Source organism: Arachis hypogaea, chromosome 20 (genome assembly GCF_003086295.3).
Source record: "Arachis hypogaea cultivar Tifrunner chromosome 20, arahy.Tifrunner.gnm2.J5K5, whole genome shotgun sequence".
NCBI classification, from domain to species: domain Eukaryota; kingdom Viridiplantae; phylum Streptophyta; class Magnoliopsida; order Fabales; family Fabaceae; genus Arachis; species Arachis hypogaea.
Genome location: NC_092055.1, coordinates 18,479,939 through 18,494,655, shown reverse-complemented (window position 1 = coordinate 18,494,655; position 14,717 = coordinate 18,479,939). Strand labels below are relative to the sequence as shown.

The following is a 14,717-nucleotide window of genomic DNA, read 5'->3' as shown; positions in this document are numbered from 1 at the left end:
TTTTAACTAATTTGTTGTCAAATGAATGCTACTTAATTACTAAACAGTGCAACTAAATATCCTTTAAGAATGATTTTTTTATTCAGCTTTTAGAAGAGAGAAAAAATAAAAAATAAATAACTTTCTTAACTTTTTGAATAACCAATATCATAAAAATATTTAAAAAAAAATAATATATTATTAAATTTAAAGACGGAACAAAATTAAAAGAGAAAAGAACAAATCGATCTTTGACTTTTTGGTCCGCCAACATTTAAATTTTTGAGGATTTAAAAATATATTTAAGTCTCTGACTCTCTTCAAAATCTGGGCATATTGATCCTTGAATCTGATTTGTTCAATTTTAAAAACTCTCTCACGTGTGCATTCATATCAACCAGGTCAGTATAAACGGAATTATGTTTGATTTTAATTTTTCTGTTGAGTCTGACAGAACCAAGTGAACATAAAATCTTAATATATTTAGATTTTGAAAATGTTAGAGACTTAAATGTATTTTCAAATTTTCAAGACTTAAATATCTGCGGATCAAAAGGCCAAAGAACTTTTTTTCCATTTTTCTAAAAATTTAAAGAATAAGTAATATTTTCATTACTAAAAACATTGATTTGGTGATAGGTTCTTCATTCTGACTCAGTTCAAAATTTTTTAGTTTTTGTTCCCAATACATATTATTTAATATTTTTGTTGTCTACTAAAGGTTGTCGTTAGATGTGATATTGTTGTTCAATAAAGATAACTTGAAAAAGACAACTTCACCATACATTATACTCCAATAACTTTTCTTTTCATTATTTTATTTTTCTTAAAGTTTTTTTATCAGAACAGAACACCTGATTATTATACTTAGAACTTTTTACTTCAAAAAATAAAAACTAAAATTCAATTATTAAATAGATTACAATTATTTACATATTCGTATTTCACATACTTCCTACCGAAATTATCAACTATGAAAATAACGAATTTGTAAGCGAGTAATCAAAAAGAGTACTCCAATCTTTTTAACATATAGCATGATCTAAACTTATAGCATAGTGTAACCCCACTATGTACATTACACAATTTAATAATAATAACATAAAACGAATCTTAGCTTCATTCTATAATTCATAACATGGAAATCTAGAGTTATGAGGTGCAACAAGATCAAACCAGAGGCATGCAGTTCCAGCAATACCTTGGAAGAGGGAATAAGCATTTCCACCATCAGCACCAGCAATAAGAGAACTTCCATTGCGGTACAAGAAACATGAGAAGACTTTTGCTCTCTCTTCGTAGATCTGTTCTTTGGTTAGTCTGAAGAGCGAAAGGAAGCCGTAGGCGTTTCCGGCCACGCCGTCCGCAAGTCCTACCTTCTTCACCAGGCCACTCTTCCACACTACTTCCCCCGCTTTGATTGCCGCGTCTCGGAGTTCTCTGTCATTTGGAAAAACCTGCACACACTCGAGCACATAACTTACTATCCATTTCGACATTTCTTTTACTAAGATTAATTTCAGACAACTGTGCTAGTGGAAACCAAAATTAGCAATCCGTATAGAATACATATTATTGAAATAAAAAATACACATTAAAATAGGTTAAATTACATATATTTATATACAAATACATAGTCTATGATTTTTTTTTCTCCCAAGCACTTTTGAATTTCAGATGCAGTTATGTGTATTCAATAGCAACAATAAAGAAATCAAAAATGAATTATATTATCTAAAATGGTTGAATTCAAAATAATAATGATAGGGAGACGATAATCCAAAATTAATTTATTTAATTAAACATCTGTAATTTCATATATGTAACATTTGTAGTTACATACTTATTACATATAAATTATTTATTTCGACAATAATTAAAAAATACAAAACAAAAAAAAAAATTGGACTGATTTTTATTCTCCCGAAACATTTTTGAATTCAAAAAACACAATTATTTTTCATTCACAAGAATTTGAAACATTCACCCAAAAAAAGAGTACCACACCACTTGTTTAAAATTGATTGAATGTTGTACTAGAAAGAACCTATAAAAAATTCACAGGATCAAACAAATTTTAAGTTAAGGAAGCTAAATCTCATATAGGAAATCATTTTCGGGCATAGTAAAAGTTTTCTAGAGTAACAGATTACTCAAGCATGATTCCTCTCGATGCTTAATTAACTTTTACAAGTTCCAACAACTATTCATATCACACAAATGTTATACCAAGTAGGAGTAACTCTCTTAGAAAAGGTTAAATCAAATGAAATCAAATCCTATTACCTCTGCTGCTTTGGACAGAGTAATGGCCATGCCGGTTGCGCCATGACTCCATTGCACCAACTTATCCCTTGGATTCCCTTCGCTCGACGGATAGTTGCCACTATGAGGGAACCGTTTACTCATCAAGTACCTTAAAGCTCCCTTCACATCTTCGGCATCCTCGCCGGGAAGTGGAAAATGGAGCAGCACATGCAGGATTCCGGCTAGGCCATTCGCTGCGCCAAGGTACCTCGTCCCATGCCATCGATACATCAATGGACAGTCCTTAATGTCGGAGGCTCCTGCCCTACCTCCGGCCAACATTGCATCGATAATTGGCATTAGAATATCGCTTGGAACTGCCTCGTCTCCTAGGTACTTGTTTATGAATAGCGCGGCCCATAAGAATCCGGCGCGGCCGTATAGAAGATCGTATGACATTCCAAAGCCACCTTCCTCAGGTCCAACAGGCAGGGCTCTCTCTTTTGCAACCTATGAATTGAACGTATGTATACCATGCACATGAATATAGAACAAGTAAATAACAAATTATTGTGCATAGCATAAAATTTCACTAATTTACATATACACTAAGGTAAGGTAGTTAGGTAGATTCTAATATGTTTATGTTTAAGTGACTACTGTAACTATGTAAGTCCTGTTAAAATTAAAGTCACATCTTTTTTTATATTTTGGTAACTTTTTTTTTCTTAGTAACACTTTTTAAAAAACGTCGTCTAACGATATGAAAATGTTACTTTAACTTTAGCGACACTTTTTAGAACACCATAATCATCATAACATAGTCATACTAGAATGATCCGTGTACTTAATGTGTAGTATATATATAACAATTCTACTATGGCTAGTATATATGGTGATTATAAAATTTTGATAACTAGTATATCTAAAATTAAAATCACACTTTTTTTTATTTGAAAAAACTTTCTTAACTTAAAAATAAAAAGAAATAAAAAAGGTAAAAAAAAATGTAATCAAATTAAAAGTGTTACTAAATAGTAAAAAAAAATGTAACATTAATTTTAACCACATTTGTTAAGTATTGTTAAAATTTCATAGTCACCATATTCACTATAATAATAGTCCCCATAGAATTCATGTATAATATGACTTTTAATGATGTGATTGCAAAGCTAATCAACGAAAATATTTTTCGGATATTCAAAAGTGTGTCTAATGTTTTGTTTTGATTTTTTTTTCCTACGATATTCTCCAACCCAGCAGGTCAAGAACTAATCCGTCACGGAGGGAACCCAGCAGGTCAAGAACTAATCCGTCACGAATTGGAGCTTTGTTTAAGAGTTTGTCGTTGGTCAATGAATTGCTGTATGCACAAGTCGGGATACAAAGTGTGTCTAATGTAACCGAAGAAGATCCAAGTATAAAGACAAGAAACTGTGTTGACATTAAAGCCACGCTAAAATTCAAAGGTGGTAAAGTGAATGCAGAGTTAGAAAACACTAGTTTGGATCGTCAAAGATAATTTCATAACGATGTATTTGGAAGATAGAGCGATATGATGGGAAGAGAATTATCATGATGAATTCTATATATATATCAAATTCATGCATAAAATTTCCCAACCAAACATATCTCTAAAAATTACGCGCAACTATAACTCTTGATATTATTAAATCCAAAATAAACAACTAACTAAAAAAGACTCAATAAATTACATGTTATGCGAACTAATTGTCTAATTAAATTTACTTAGAGGCTAGAGCATGCATGATGCCAAGAAAATGAAAATTACTATTGTGGACCATGCTTTCTACCTACCTGCTCTACTATGAAATCTTATATGGTCCTCCACGTATCTTTTCTAAATCGAGAAAAGGACAACGACTCACTTAAAGAGTAGGCCCCAGTATCCAGAAAACAGAAGGTTCAACAAGTGTATCAACAATTGAAAGTTTGCTAATAATGATTAATGAATGTGGAAAGAATAAAGATATCGACTATTATTCATACACAAAAAATAAACAAATAAATAAATTATGCTACATTGAAAAAAAAAACATTATCAATTAATTAGAGTATCAGTCATCGATATCATTTTTCATAACAGAAAATGTAAGAAACCAACTTTTAATTAATTTACATTAGCCAACTTTAATATTTAGATTTATAATTTAAGATTTAAAATTAAAAAAATTTAATTTAAAATCTAAAATTTTAATATAAATAAAATAATTTAAAAAATTAATAAATATTGACTGAAAAAAATAAATTAACTATCATCGTTCAAAAAACAAAAGGCAAAAATATTTAAAAAGGAGTGCTAGGGAGCCAGTAACTTTTGTGATTTGTAACTATCAAATAATCATCAATAATGATTTTAATAGTGTGAGATTGTTGTGAGATTTCATCCAATGACTGACTTTTTTTTGCTGGTTACATGCTGGCCAAAATTTAAAAAAGTTGCTGGTCCGTATACTTCTCCATATTTTAAAAATGATATCATAAAAACGTGGCGGAATTGTTACCTCAATGAATAGACCCAAAAACAGGTCACGCTTCCGAGAGTCCCCCATGTAATTAGCGACAACCGCACCAAGCGCATAAGCTCCTCCTCTTCCACATAAAAACGTCACGTGCCTGCAATAGTATCAGTATCTTATATTATATCTCTCTGAAATCAGTTGTTTTGTTTCTTTTCCTTTTTTTTTCCCTCTTAAAATAACATGTCAACTTCACTTAATTTTAACTAACGTTGCATACAATTACTTATCTTAATTTAGTAATCAATTATGCTAGCATAAGTTCCTGTTTAATTAACTTGTGCATGTTTTAAGTGCGGACAAAAATTGAACTATATATATATGGTATTACTCCTGTTTGGCAGTTTATATATATATATCCACACGGGGAGTTTATTTGGCTCTCATTTGCTGAGTATGTTATAGAAATCATTTTGCTCAAAAATTTAAGTTAATGACAGAAGATTCATGGATGATTATATTTTTAAAGAATAATATTAGAGAATTAATTTTTTTTTCAGCTAATATGAGTGAACTTTATAAGATCCTAAATCATAAATTCTTAATTTTAAATCTTAAACTATAAATTAAATATCAAAGTTGACTAATATTAACAATGTTTCATGTACTTTCTCATTTCTAATAGACTTGTTTGTACAAAATAATTTTTTCTTTGAATTTGCGTAAAATTTTTCATAGACTTTTTTTTCTTCTTTAGGTTATAAAATTTTGATATCATATTATAAAATTATTTTTTTTAAAAAAATTTAAACTAATAAAAAAAAGTACATAATAATTATATGAAAAATATTAAAAGATTATCAGAATTTATTATTTTTAACAATCAGTTAACCATCAATATTTAAAAGTATGAGATAAAATATGATATTGGATCATTAGACTCAAAGAATTAGACTAAAAGAATTAAGTTGATAAGTAAAAATAATAAAATCTAATAATTTTCTAATATTTTTTTAATTATATTTCTAATTTTTCTCCTAGCAAAATATATTACAACTAAAAATCTAAAATAATTCTTCCAACATCATGTGCTTAACAAAGACCAACTTCCGATGTGCTTTCTGTTTGGTGTACGGGGCGCATGGGAGGGAGGCAAAGAGGGGGGTGTGGGAGGAACTGAGCTATATGTGGCGGGGTTGTGTCAGATTCCTTTCTGTTTTCTCGGAGACTTTAATGAAATTTTACAAGTAGAGGATCGTAAAGGAGCTACTAGCTTGATGGCGTCATCGGAGGAATTTAAGGAATGGGTGCGAGACATGCAGTTGATAGATTTGCCTCTTACTGATAGGAAGTATACATGGTTTAGGGGGCGTTCCTGTAGTCGGATTGATAGGGTGATGGTTAATGTTGAATGGACTGAGGTGTTTCCGGATATTAGGATTAAGGGTGGTCCAAGGGGATTGTCTGATCACTGCCCAGTGATCATGGAACTAACAAGAGTAACGGGGCCCCCTAGACCATTCAGAAGTTTAGACGCCTGGTTTACGCATGAGGGATTTCTGAGAATGGTGAAGGATGAGTGGCGAAGCCTCGGAGAAACGCAGTTCCCGTGCAAGCTGAGGGCTCTAGCAATACAACTGCGGCAATGGCACAAGGATAACTTTCGGGACATGGATAAGAGACTCATGAGGTTTGAGGAGGAGCTCACCAAGCTGGACAATTCAGTCAGTGATGGAGTTTATGATGGTACAACGGAGGCTAGAAGGAAGGCGCTTGTGAGCTTTTGTTCAAAATGGTATATTAGAAAGGAAATGCACTGGAAACAGATGTCTCGGTCTAAGCATGCTGCAAACATGGATAGGAATACCAGATACTTTCATAACATTGCTTCGGCCAGAAGACGGAATAACAGGATTGATGCTCTGATGTTACATGGAAGACTTGTGCGGAATCAGGAGAGAATAAAAGGTGCGATTAGAGGGTTCTACAAGGATTTATATCGACAGGAATATGTTCCGAGGATTGGAATCAGAGATGGTTAGTAAAGTGTATCCATAGGGATGAGGCTGAAGCTTTAGAAGTGATGCCGACGGATGGGGAAATTAAGGAGGCTGTGTGGGACTGCGAATCTTCCAAGGTCCCAGGGAGTGATGGGTTTAACATGAACTTCATAAAGAAATGCTGGGATGACATTGGGCCGGAATTCACTGCTGCGGTAATGGGGTTCTTTCAAAGTGCGAAATTGCCAAAGGATGTCAATGTAACGTGGGTGACACTAGCTCCAAAGTTTGAAGGTGCAAAGGAGGTGAAGGATTTTAGGCCGATTAGTATGGTGGGGTGTGTGTACAAAGTGATTTCGAAAGTGTTGGTGCACAGGATGCGATCTGTGATGTCGGGACTGGTTGGAGAGACTCAGACTGCATTTGTAAAGGGAAGGAAAATTCATGATGGTGCACTCATAGCCTGCGAGACGGTTCATTGGCTGAAGACTCGGAAAAAGTCAGCAGTCATTATCAAACTGGATTTTCAGAAGGCCTATGACAGAGTGAGATGGGATTTTGTTGACATTGTGCTACAGAAAATGGGCTTCGGCCAAAAATGGAGGAGCTGGGTGAAGGAGTGTGTTACTACGGCCACCATGGCAGTCTTGGTAAACGGGGCACCTTCCAAGCCATTCAAGATGGAGAGGGGACTAAGACAAGGGGACCCACTTTCTCCATTGCTATTCGTATTAGTTGTAGATGTGTTGCATAGGATGTTGGGGGAGGCTGTGAGGAATGACCGCATTGCTCTACTGCTGGTAGGGGGAGATCTTATTGAACTGTCACACCTACAATTTGCAGATGACACTATTTTATTCTGCCCGCCGGAGACTGAAACAATTGTAAACTATAAGAGACTGTTACGGTGCTTTGAGTTGATGTCTGGGCTGAGCATTAACTTTGATAAATCGAATATGATATCGGTGAACTGTGAGCAAGGATGGATTGATCAGGCATGTGGACTGCTGGGATGCCAACAAGCTTCTCTACCGGTTAAATACTTGGGAGTTTCTCTAGGTGCGAATCCGCGCTTGGTGAAGACTTGGAAACCAATCATTGATAAGGTGGAACAGAAGCTGAGTTTGTGGAAAGCCAAGGTTTTGAATAAATCAGGTAAGCTGGTCCTTATCAAATCGGTGCTGAATAGTCTCCCCATCTACTACCTTAGTCTATACAAGATGCCGAAGGCGGTAGCGGACAAGCTGATTGCTTTACAACGGAACTTTATGTGGTGCAGGGAGAACGGGAACTATGGTATACCTATGGTAAAGTGGGAGATAGTTCAGGCTCCAAAAAAGGTTGGGGGATTGGGGGTTGGTGATGCAGTGCTGAGAAACACAGCGCTTCTGTTTAAGTGGTGGTGGAGGTTTTCAAAGGAGGATTGCCCGCTGTGGAAGAAGATTGTGTGTTCATGTAATAAGTTGAACCCGAATGTCATGTTAGCAACTCAGCCTTTACCAGTAAAGGGTGGCCCTTGGAAGGACATATGTCAGCTGAATATAAAAGAACCGCGGATTCGTGATAAAGTGGTAAGTGGACTGGCAATGGTATGCAGACTCGATTTTGGGAAGATAACTGGGTTCAAGGTGGTACTCTGAAAGGAAGTCATCCGAGACTCTACTCTATTTCCAGTCAGCAAGGACTTGTCATCGGGGAGTGTGGTTTTTGGGATGGGCTTGATTGGATTTGGAATTTTCAATGGAGGAGGGCACTGTTCCAATGGGAGCTAGAGCTTGTCAATCAACTGCATGAGAGGTTAAGGCCAGTGAGGTTGTCATCAGGTAGGGAGGACAATGTGGTGTGGAAGTTTGAAAATAAAGGTATTTTCTCTACTAGTTCTGTGATCCAGGCTATACAAGCGGAGACATTATCAGCTGAGATAACGAGTTATAGCTTCACAAGTTCCATTTGGAAAGGTTTCGTCCCTCCGAGAATTGAGCTCTTTGGGTGGTTTGTGCTAGTGGGTAGAGTTAACACCAAGGAGCGGCTGACTAAACTAGGAGTCAACATTTTGGGGGATAGTATGTGTGTACTGTGTACCAAGGAATTAGAATCTGTTGAGCATTTATTCCTTAGGTGTGAGGTAACATGGCAGGTGTGGTGCAAGTGGCTGAGGTTACTAGGAAGGGAGTGGGTGATTCCAGGAACTGTTAAAGAAATGTTTGAAAGTTGGCATGGAATGCATAATAGACAACAGGGGAAGAAGATGTGGATGTCAGTGTTCTTTGCAGTGATTTGGAACATCTGGTTGGAACGGAATGCACGAATCTTCAAGAATGCAAGAGCAAGCCTGGAGGTCATACACACAAGGACGTTGATGAGCTACACGGAATGGAGTGGTGGTGATCCTGGAGGAGGATGAGAGTACTGGGAATAGTAGGGGTTGGTTTATTTGTTGGTAGCTGGTTATGTGTCTTCTTCTTTCTTTTATTTGCTCCACTTTAATGTGTTGAGCTTCCTTTGTTTCAAAAAAAAAAAAAATTCTTCCAACATCATCCGTGTATCTATAAAGATGAAAGTGACCATTAACTCCAGAAAGATAGCACCAAAATAGATACTAGAAACGCACCATAAAAAATAAAACGCACCAAAAAAAAAAAATACTAGGTAATCTCCAAATGATTTTGCTTGAGGGTAGGGCTGGCAATATATACTCTACTCGCAGGAACTCAACCCGTACCAACTCGTTTGGATAGGGTTGTCTATCTTACCCGCGGCGGATAAGGTAGGTGCGGTACAAATTTGCCTACGGATAAAGTAGGATATGGGTTCAGAGTATACCCTACCCTACCTTACCCTACCCGCACCCCTAATATATATATATATATAGTGAAAAAAGTGAGTGTTGAATTCACAATCTTCCTCTTATAAAAACTTGAAATAACCACTAAGTTAGTTGATGATCATACTAGTTGTAATTTTATATTGGATTTCTTTTAAATTTTATTGTTTTTAATTTTAATTTGAACTTAATTTTTTATTTTCTATTTAATTTTTTATTTTCTATTTTATTAATATGTATAAAATTTGAAATGGTTAAATTCTATATTTGTTTAAAATTTTTTTATTTTTTTGTGGGTAGAATCGAGTAGGGTAGGATTTAGAACTTTAAGGTGCGAGTAGGATTAAGGTTGAGAGATTCTCAACCCGTGAGTAAGATAGAGTAGAATTTTAAGAAAATTTTTAACTCGCTGGTAAGGTTAGAGTAGAGTCCAAACCCTACCATATCCTACCCGTTGCCAGCCCTAAGCTGTACCACAACCTGAAAACGACAATGCATCCCATATTATACCATGTCTTGTGTGTTATCAATTTCTACATTAATATTGGGTTAATTACTTACACCTATTTTTCAGACAATAAAAACATAAGTCCATTTACTACTAAAAAAAATTATAAACGAATTGTCAATTTTTAGTGAACAAAATATATAAGCAAAGTTAATAAAATATTCAAATAATTAACGTTTTTGTTAATATAATAAAAGATAAAATATATTTTTATTTTTAAAATTTGACAAAAATTTTAAAAATATTTTTAAATTTTATTTTATTTAATTTTGACCTAAAAATTTTTTATTTGTATCAAATATACTTTCTGACAACTAAATTTTTAAAAAATTTAAGATTAATCCAATAATAACCATGACAACTATTTTTAATTTACTTGTGTTGATGATTGTTCTTGTAAAATTATTGTTGAATTGGTTCTAAATTTTTTAAAAAATTAGCCGTCGAAAGTATATTTGATGCAAATAAAAAATTTTGAGACAAAATTAAAACAAAATAAAATCTTTAAATAATTAATCAATTTAGATTGATTTAGTGATTAATTTACAATCTATTTAAACAAATGTTGAAAGTTCGAATGCATACATCAACATATTATTGACCTATACCAAACTCTTAAAACGAAGTTAATTCTTAAATGTGTTTTTAATATGTATTTTATTATAGTCCATATAAGTAATATCAAATGAAAGCGAGAAGGTTGTACGGTACCTGAGGGAGTCACGTGCAACGGTGGCGCACGTGTCGACAATCTCTGCACATAATTGCAAGTCCGTGTGGTTACCGGTGACCTCGTACGACCTCAAGCAAGTGAAAGCTGTGCCCAGCAAACCCTTATACACCGTTGGATCAACCATTTCCCTCCGCTTCCACGTCTCCTCCACCACCTATATATATGTATTTTACCCACAACAATCATTTTTCTTTTATTACTTTTAATCAAATTCATAATGTAAAGTTTTCGTAATTAAGGTCTCGAGAAGAAGATTTATTTAAAAAAAGAAACTACTTATCTAAATTTTCTTTTTAAAAAAATTTTTGAAAAAAATTATGTCTCCATGCTATCTGTAAAAGAACTCCCAGGCTAGCTAAAACAAGAAATGAATGAAAAATTAAGAAATAATTAAATTATTATGACATGCCTGGTCCTTGAGTGAAACCGCGGCTCTGAGAAAGGTTTCAGTTGGCAGTGAGAGATTTGTGGCCGTCAGATTCGTGTTTTCCGTGATGATCAAATCGGAGGGTTGTTGTTTTCCCTCGTCGTGTCCATTCTCCTCAAACACCCAAGATGTCATTGCTTCTGCAAATGGAGCTAGTAATAATAATAAGAGTGAAAATAGTGAGACAGTGTATATAAGGGTAAAGTAGTAGTAGTTCGTGGCAACTCAAAATAAAATTGCAACCATGAGAACATATGAAACACCACGAACTTTATATAATAACAAATAAATAAATAACGAATGAGTAATAGCTCAAGCATAATCTCTCCATACTCAATTAAGAGGTTACGAGTTTGAGTTTCTTATTTTTTGTAAAAAAAAAATAAAAAAAAATAAATAAATAAATAATAAAACTATAGGTAGTTATCAAGCACGGACACGTACAGACACAAATACAAATATGACATAATATTTATTTATTTTTTTATAAAAGAGAACAGGATATAATATATATAAAAATTTTTTTATTAAAATTTATTACCAAATATTATAATATTTTATTAATATTAAAATATAAATTAATATTTTAAATAAACATTTAAAATTAATTTTTATTTTAATATTAATAATATAAATTATTTTTAAATTTATTTAAAAATATAAATTAATAATAAAATTAAACAGATTTTTTTTATCAAAGATAAAAGACTCGAATCTACGACCTCTTAATTGAGTATAGAAAAACTATGCCATTTGAACTATAATTCATTAGCATAAAATTAAACAAATTGACCGTTGATAATATTTAAATATGTATGAATATATTAAAAAATTATTTTATTTATTATTAAAATATAATTAAACACAAAAAATATATATATTAAATAATTACCAAATAAATATGATTTATGAAAAGTAAAAATTTATATGTAATTATTTTTATTTAAAATTAATATTTAAAATTATTAAATAATTTAAATTTGATTAAATAATTATTTAATAATTTTTAATTATCAATTTTATGATACTTATATCTCAATTTTTAGAACGTAAAAATTGAAATACGAACATGGTAATTCAATTTAGGATATGTTTGAAAAGTTTTAAAAGTAATATTTTTGAGCTTTTAACTTATGAAAATTAGTAGTATTAATTTTGGTGTAATTTTTAAAACTAAATTGTAATTTTTAAGAAGTTATTTAAAAATTTATAGAAAAATTAAAAAAATAACTTTTTTTATAATATTATTATTTTTTTATTATATTTTTATAAAAAAATATTTTTAAAATTAAAAATTCAAATACAAAATAATTTATTTATAAATTATTTTTAATATAATTATTTATTATTTAAATTATTTTTTAAAAATAATTTAATTAAGATGTCTATCAAATTTTAATGCATAATATTTGATATCTGATTCTGATTCTTCAGCTTTGGGGAAATTAAAGGTGAAAACGTGTCGAGCTATTGTTCTGTGGAGTGGCGGTGTTTGGGGACACCGTACGCCTACGAGACACGTGTTCACAGTATTAGGATAGAAGTATAGAACGGTAACAAGAATATCATGCGAATCACATGCTATTCAGGATAAGATTTTTTCCCCTGCTAGTGTTATCATTGTGGGGCACAAATAATAGAATAGATACCATGTTAGTTGCTAATAGCCATGATTTTAATTATTATTTTTTTTCTTTTATATAAAATGAAATCTTAATTAGAAAGAGGAAAACGTGAGATTATAGTATATTTTCATTCGATTGTTAAAAAGAATTAAGAGTATAAAATATAATTTTTAATTTTTTATTATTTTTTATATTTAATTTTGGTCTTATTTATAAAATTAATAATAAAAAATTACATTTTAGTATTTTACTCTTTTAGTTGTTAAAAAAAAATAGAGAGAATTTATTTTTCGCACTATACTGGGTAATAGATTTGTTCAGTCTGTTTTCGCTTCGTAGCCGCATGTATATTTTAATTCTATGTTGACATGCTAGAGAGTGATTTGTTCGGTTTGTTCTGTGTAGCCGCTGGTATATGTTTTCCAATGTCCATTCAACTTGAGTTAGACATTACCATGCCTGTAATCGTGTTTAATTTGCGTCATTATGATAGAAAGTTGAAAAAGGTTTGGCATATATTTAAGTTAATTTTGTGGCAAAACATTTAATAATGGAGTATTTATTAGAATAATGTCCAAAACAGGGCTTAATGTAAATATGCAATATTATGGGCCTAAGTCCTAAGATCTTCTCGCACATGCGAGACGCAAGCTTATCAATAATTTTAATAATTCGATTTTCTTTTTTAAAACAACTCGCAAAAAATAAATAAATAAATAAATAAATAAATAGTTTTTTTTTAAGAAAAAATCAACTCGCATCACGTGAGAAGGAGAAAGGAATTTCTTTTTATTTGCGAAAATGTATCTTGCATTGTGCGAGAAAGGAATTTGGCACTTGGCAAAAGATTTTCTTTATTTTGAAGTAATCAAAATCCTTCTCCTATTGAAAGGGCTCTTTCGCTTTTGTAATTCTTTAGAGGTGTTCACTTGTAATAGATTTGTAAAAGATTTTAATTTTCCATCAAAATGATTTGATAATTCCCTTCTAAACAAACAAAGAACAACGATCTCAAAATTTTAATATAATCATCACATAATAGTGATAATTTTTCAAATCCAATATGAGTAGACATATTTGTGTATATCAAATTTTAAATTTATAAATAAATACAATTTAATAATATTTAAATTATCTCACGAATAAAATTATATAAAAAAATAACTGATAATAATATATTACAAAAATTTTTTTGCCTTTTATGCTTCGAATCTGTTCCTGTAATAACAGTATAAAAAAATTAAAAATATTCTAAACTAATTTCTTGTCTTTTTATTATTGAACATAACAATGAATTGTTTTTAAAAAATCATGAATCCTCAGCTGGCGCCGCCTCATTTTCTGAAATAAATGTGACAAATTATAACCCAAAAAAAGATAAATAGCAAGGCTTTGGTAACAATAAAAATTATGGAAGAAAGAAACATTATTTTCACAAAAAATGATCTCACCAGAAAGTGGGATAAAAAAAGAAATAATAGACAAAATAAATCAACAGAGGATAAATATTTCTGTTGTGATAGAAAGAGCCATTGGTCACGTACCTGTCATACCCCAAAGTACCTAGTGATCTTTATCAAGCATTCTTAAAAAAAGATGACAAAGGAAAGAAGACAAATTTTATTTCAAAGGATGTTACTGAAAATTACACCATTCATAATGAAATATCTGATTTCTTTCAGGATCTTGAAAGAAATATTGGTCATTTAATCAATGATGGAGAAATTTAATATTGGATTCATTAAGTACCGATGTTAATAAATAATGTAAAAAACTTCTTGTTAAGTTTTATCTTTTATGCATTTGACTTTCAAGTATGATGTATATAAATAATGTTTAATAAAATCGTGTTTAATAAAATATTATTGTTTATGTTTCAAAATCACTAAATATG

General features: G+C 31.6%; 1 protein-coding gene across 2 annotated transcripts; it reads right to left on the bottom strand.

Annotated features, from left to right (window-relative positions):
- Positions 1-853: 853 nt before the first annotated feature.
- Positions 854-11,531, bottom strand: LOC112782736 (lanC-like protein GCL1). 2 transcript variants are annotated; one of them, XM_072229892.1, is made up of 6 exons: positions 11,181-11,531; positions 10,750-10,925; positions 9,972-10,010; positions 4,752-4,863; positions 2,266-2,736; positions 854-1,436 (listed from the first exon to the last, which is right to left on the bottom strand). In XM_072229892.1, the coding sequence occupies exons 1-6, from the start codon at positions 11,331-11,333 to the stop codon at positions 1,104-1,106; spliced, it is 1,284 nt and encodes a 427-aa protein (XP_072085993.1). In that variant the 5' UTR covers positions 11,334-11,531; the 3' UTR covers positions 854-1,103. The 2 variants fall into 2 exon arrangements, with proteins under 2 accessions (XP_072085993.1, XP_025681072.1); XM_025825287.3 differs by lacking the exon at positions 9,972-10,010 and having other exon boundaries at positions 11,181-11,527.
- Between the last annotated feature and the right edge of the window lie 3,186 nt (positions 11,532-14,717).

Bases quoted from the DNA above. Each gene is read 5' to 3' on its own strand.
- LOC112782736 (XM_072229892.1), bottom strand. From the start codon at position 11,333: ATGACATCTTGGGTGTTTGAGGAGAATGGACACGACGAGGGAAAACAA. The intron at 10,926-11,180 runs GCATGTCATAAT...ACATATATATAG, and splicing joins CGGTTTCACTCAAGGACCAG to GTGGTGGAGGAGACGTGGAA. The intron at 4,864-9,971 runs GTAGGGTTTGGA...ATACTATTGCAG, and splicing joins CTGGCAACGGGTAGGATATG to GCACGTGACGTTTTTATGTG.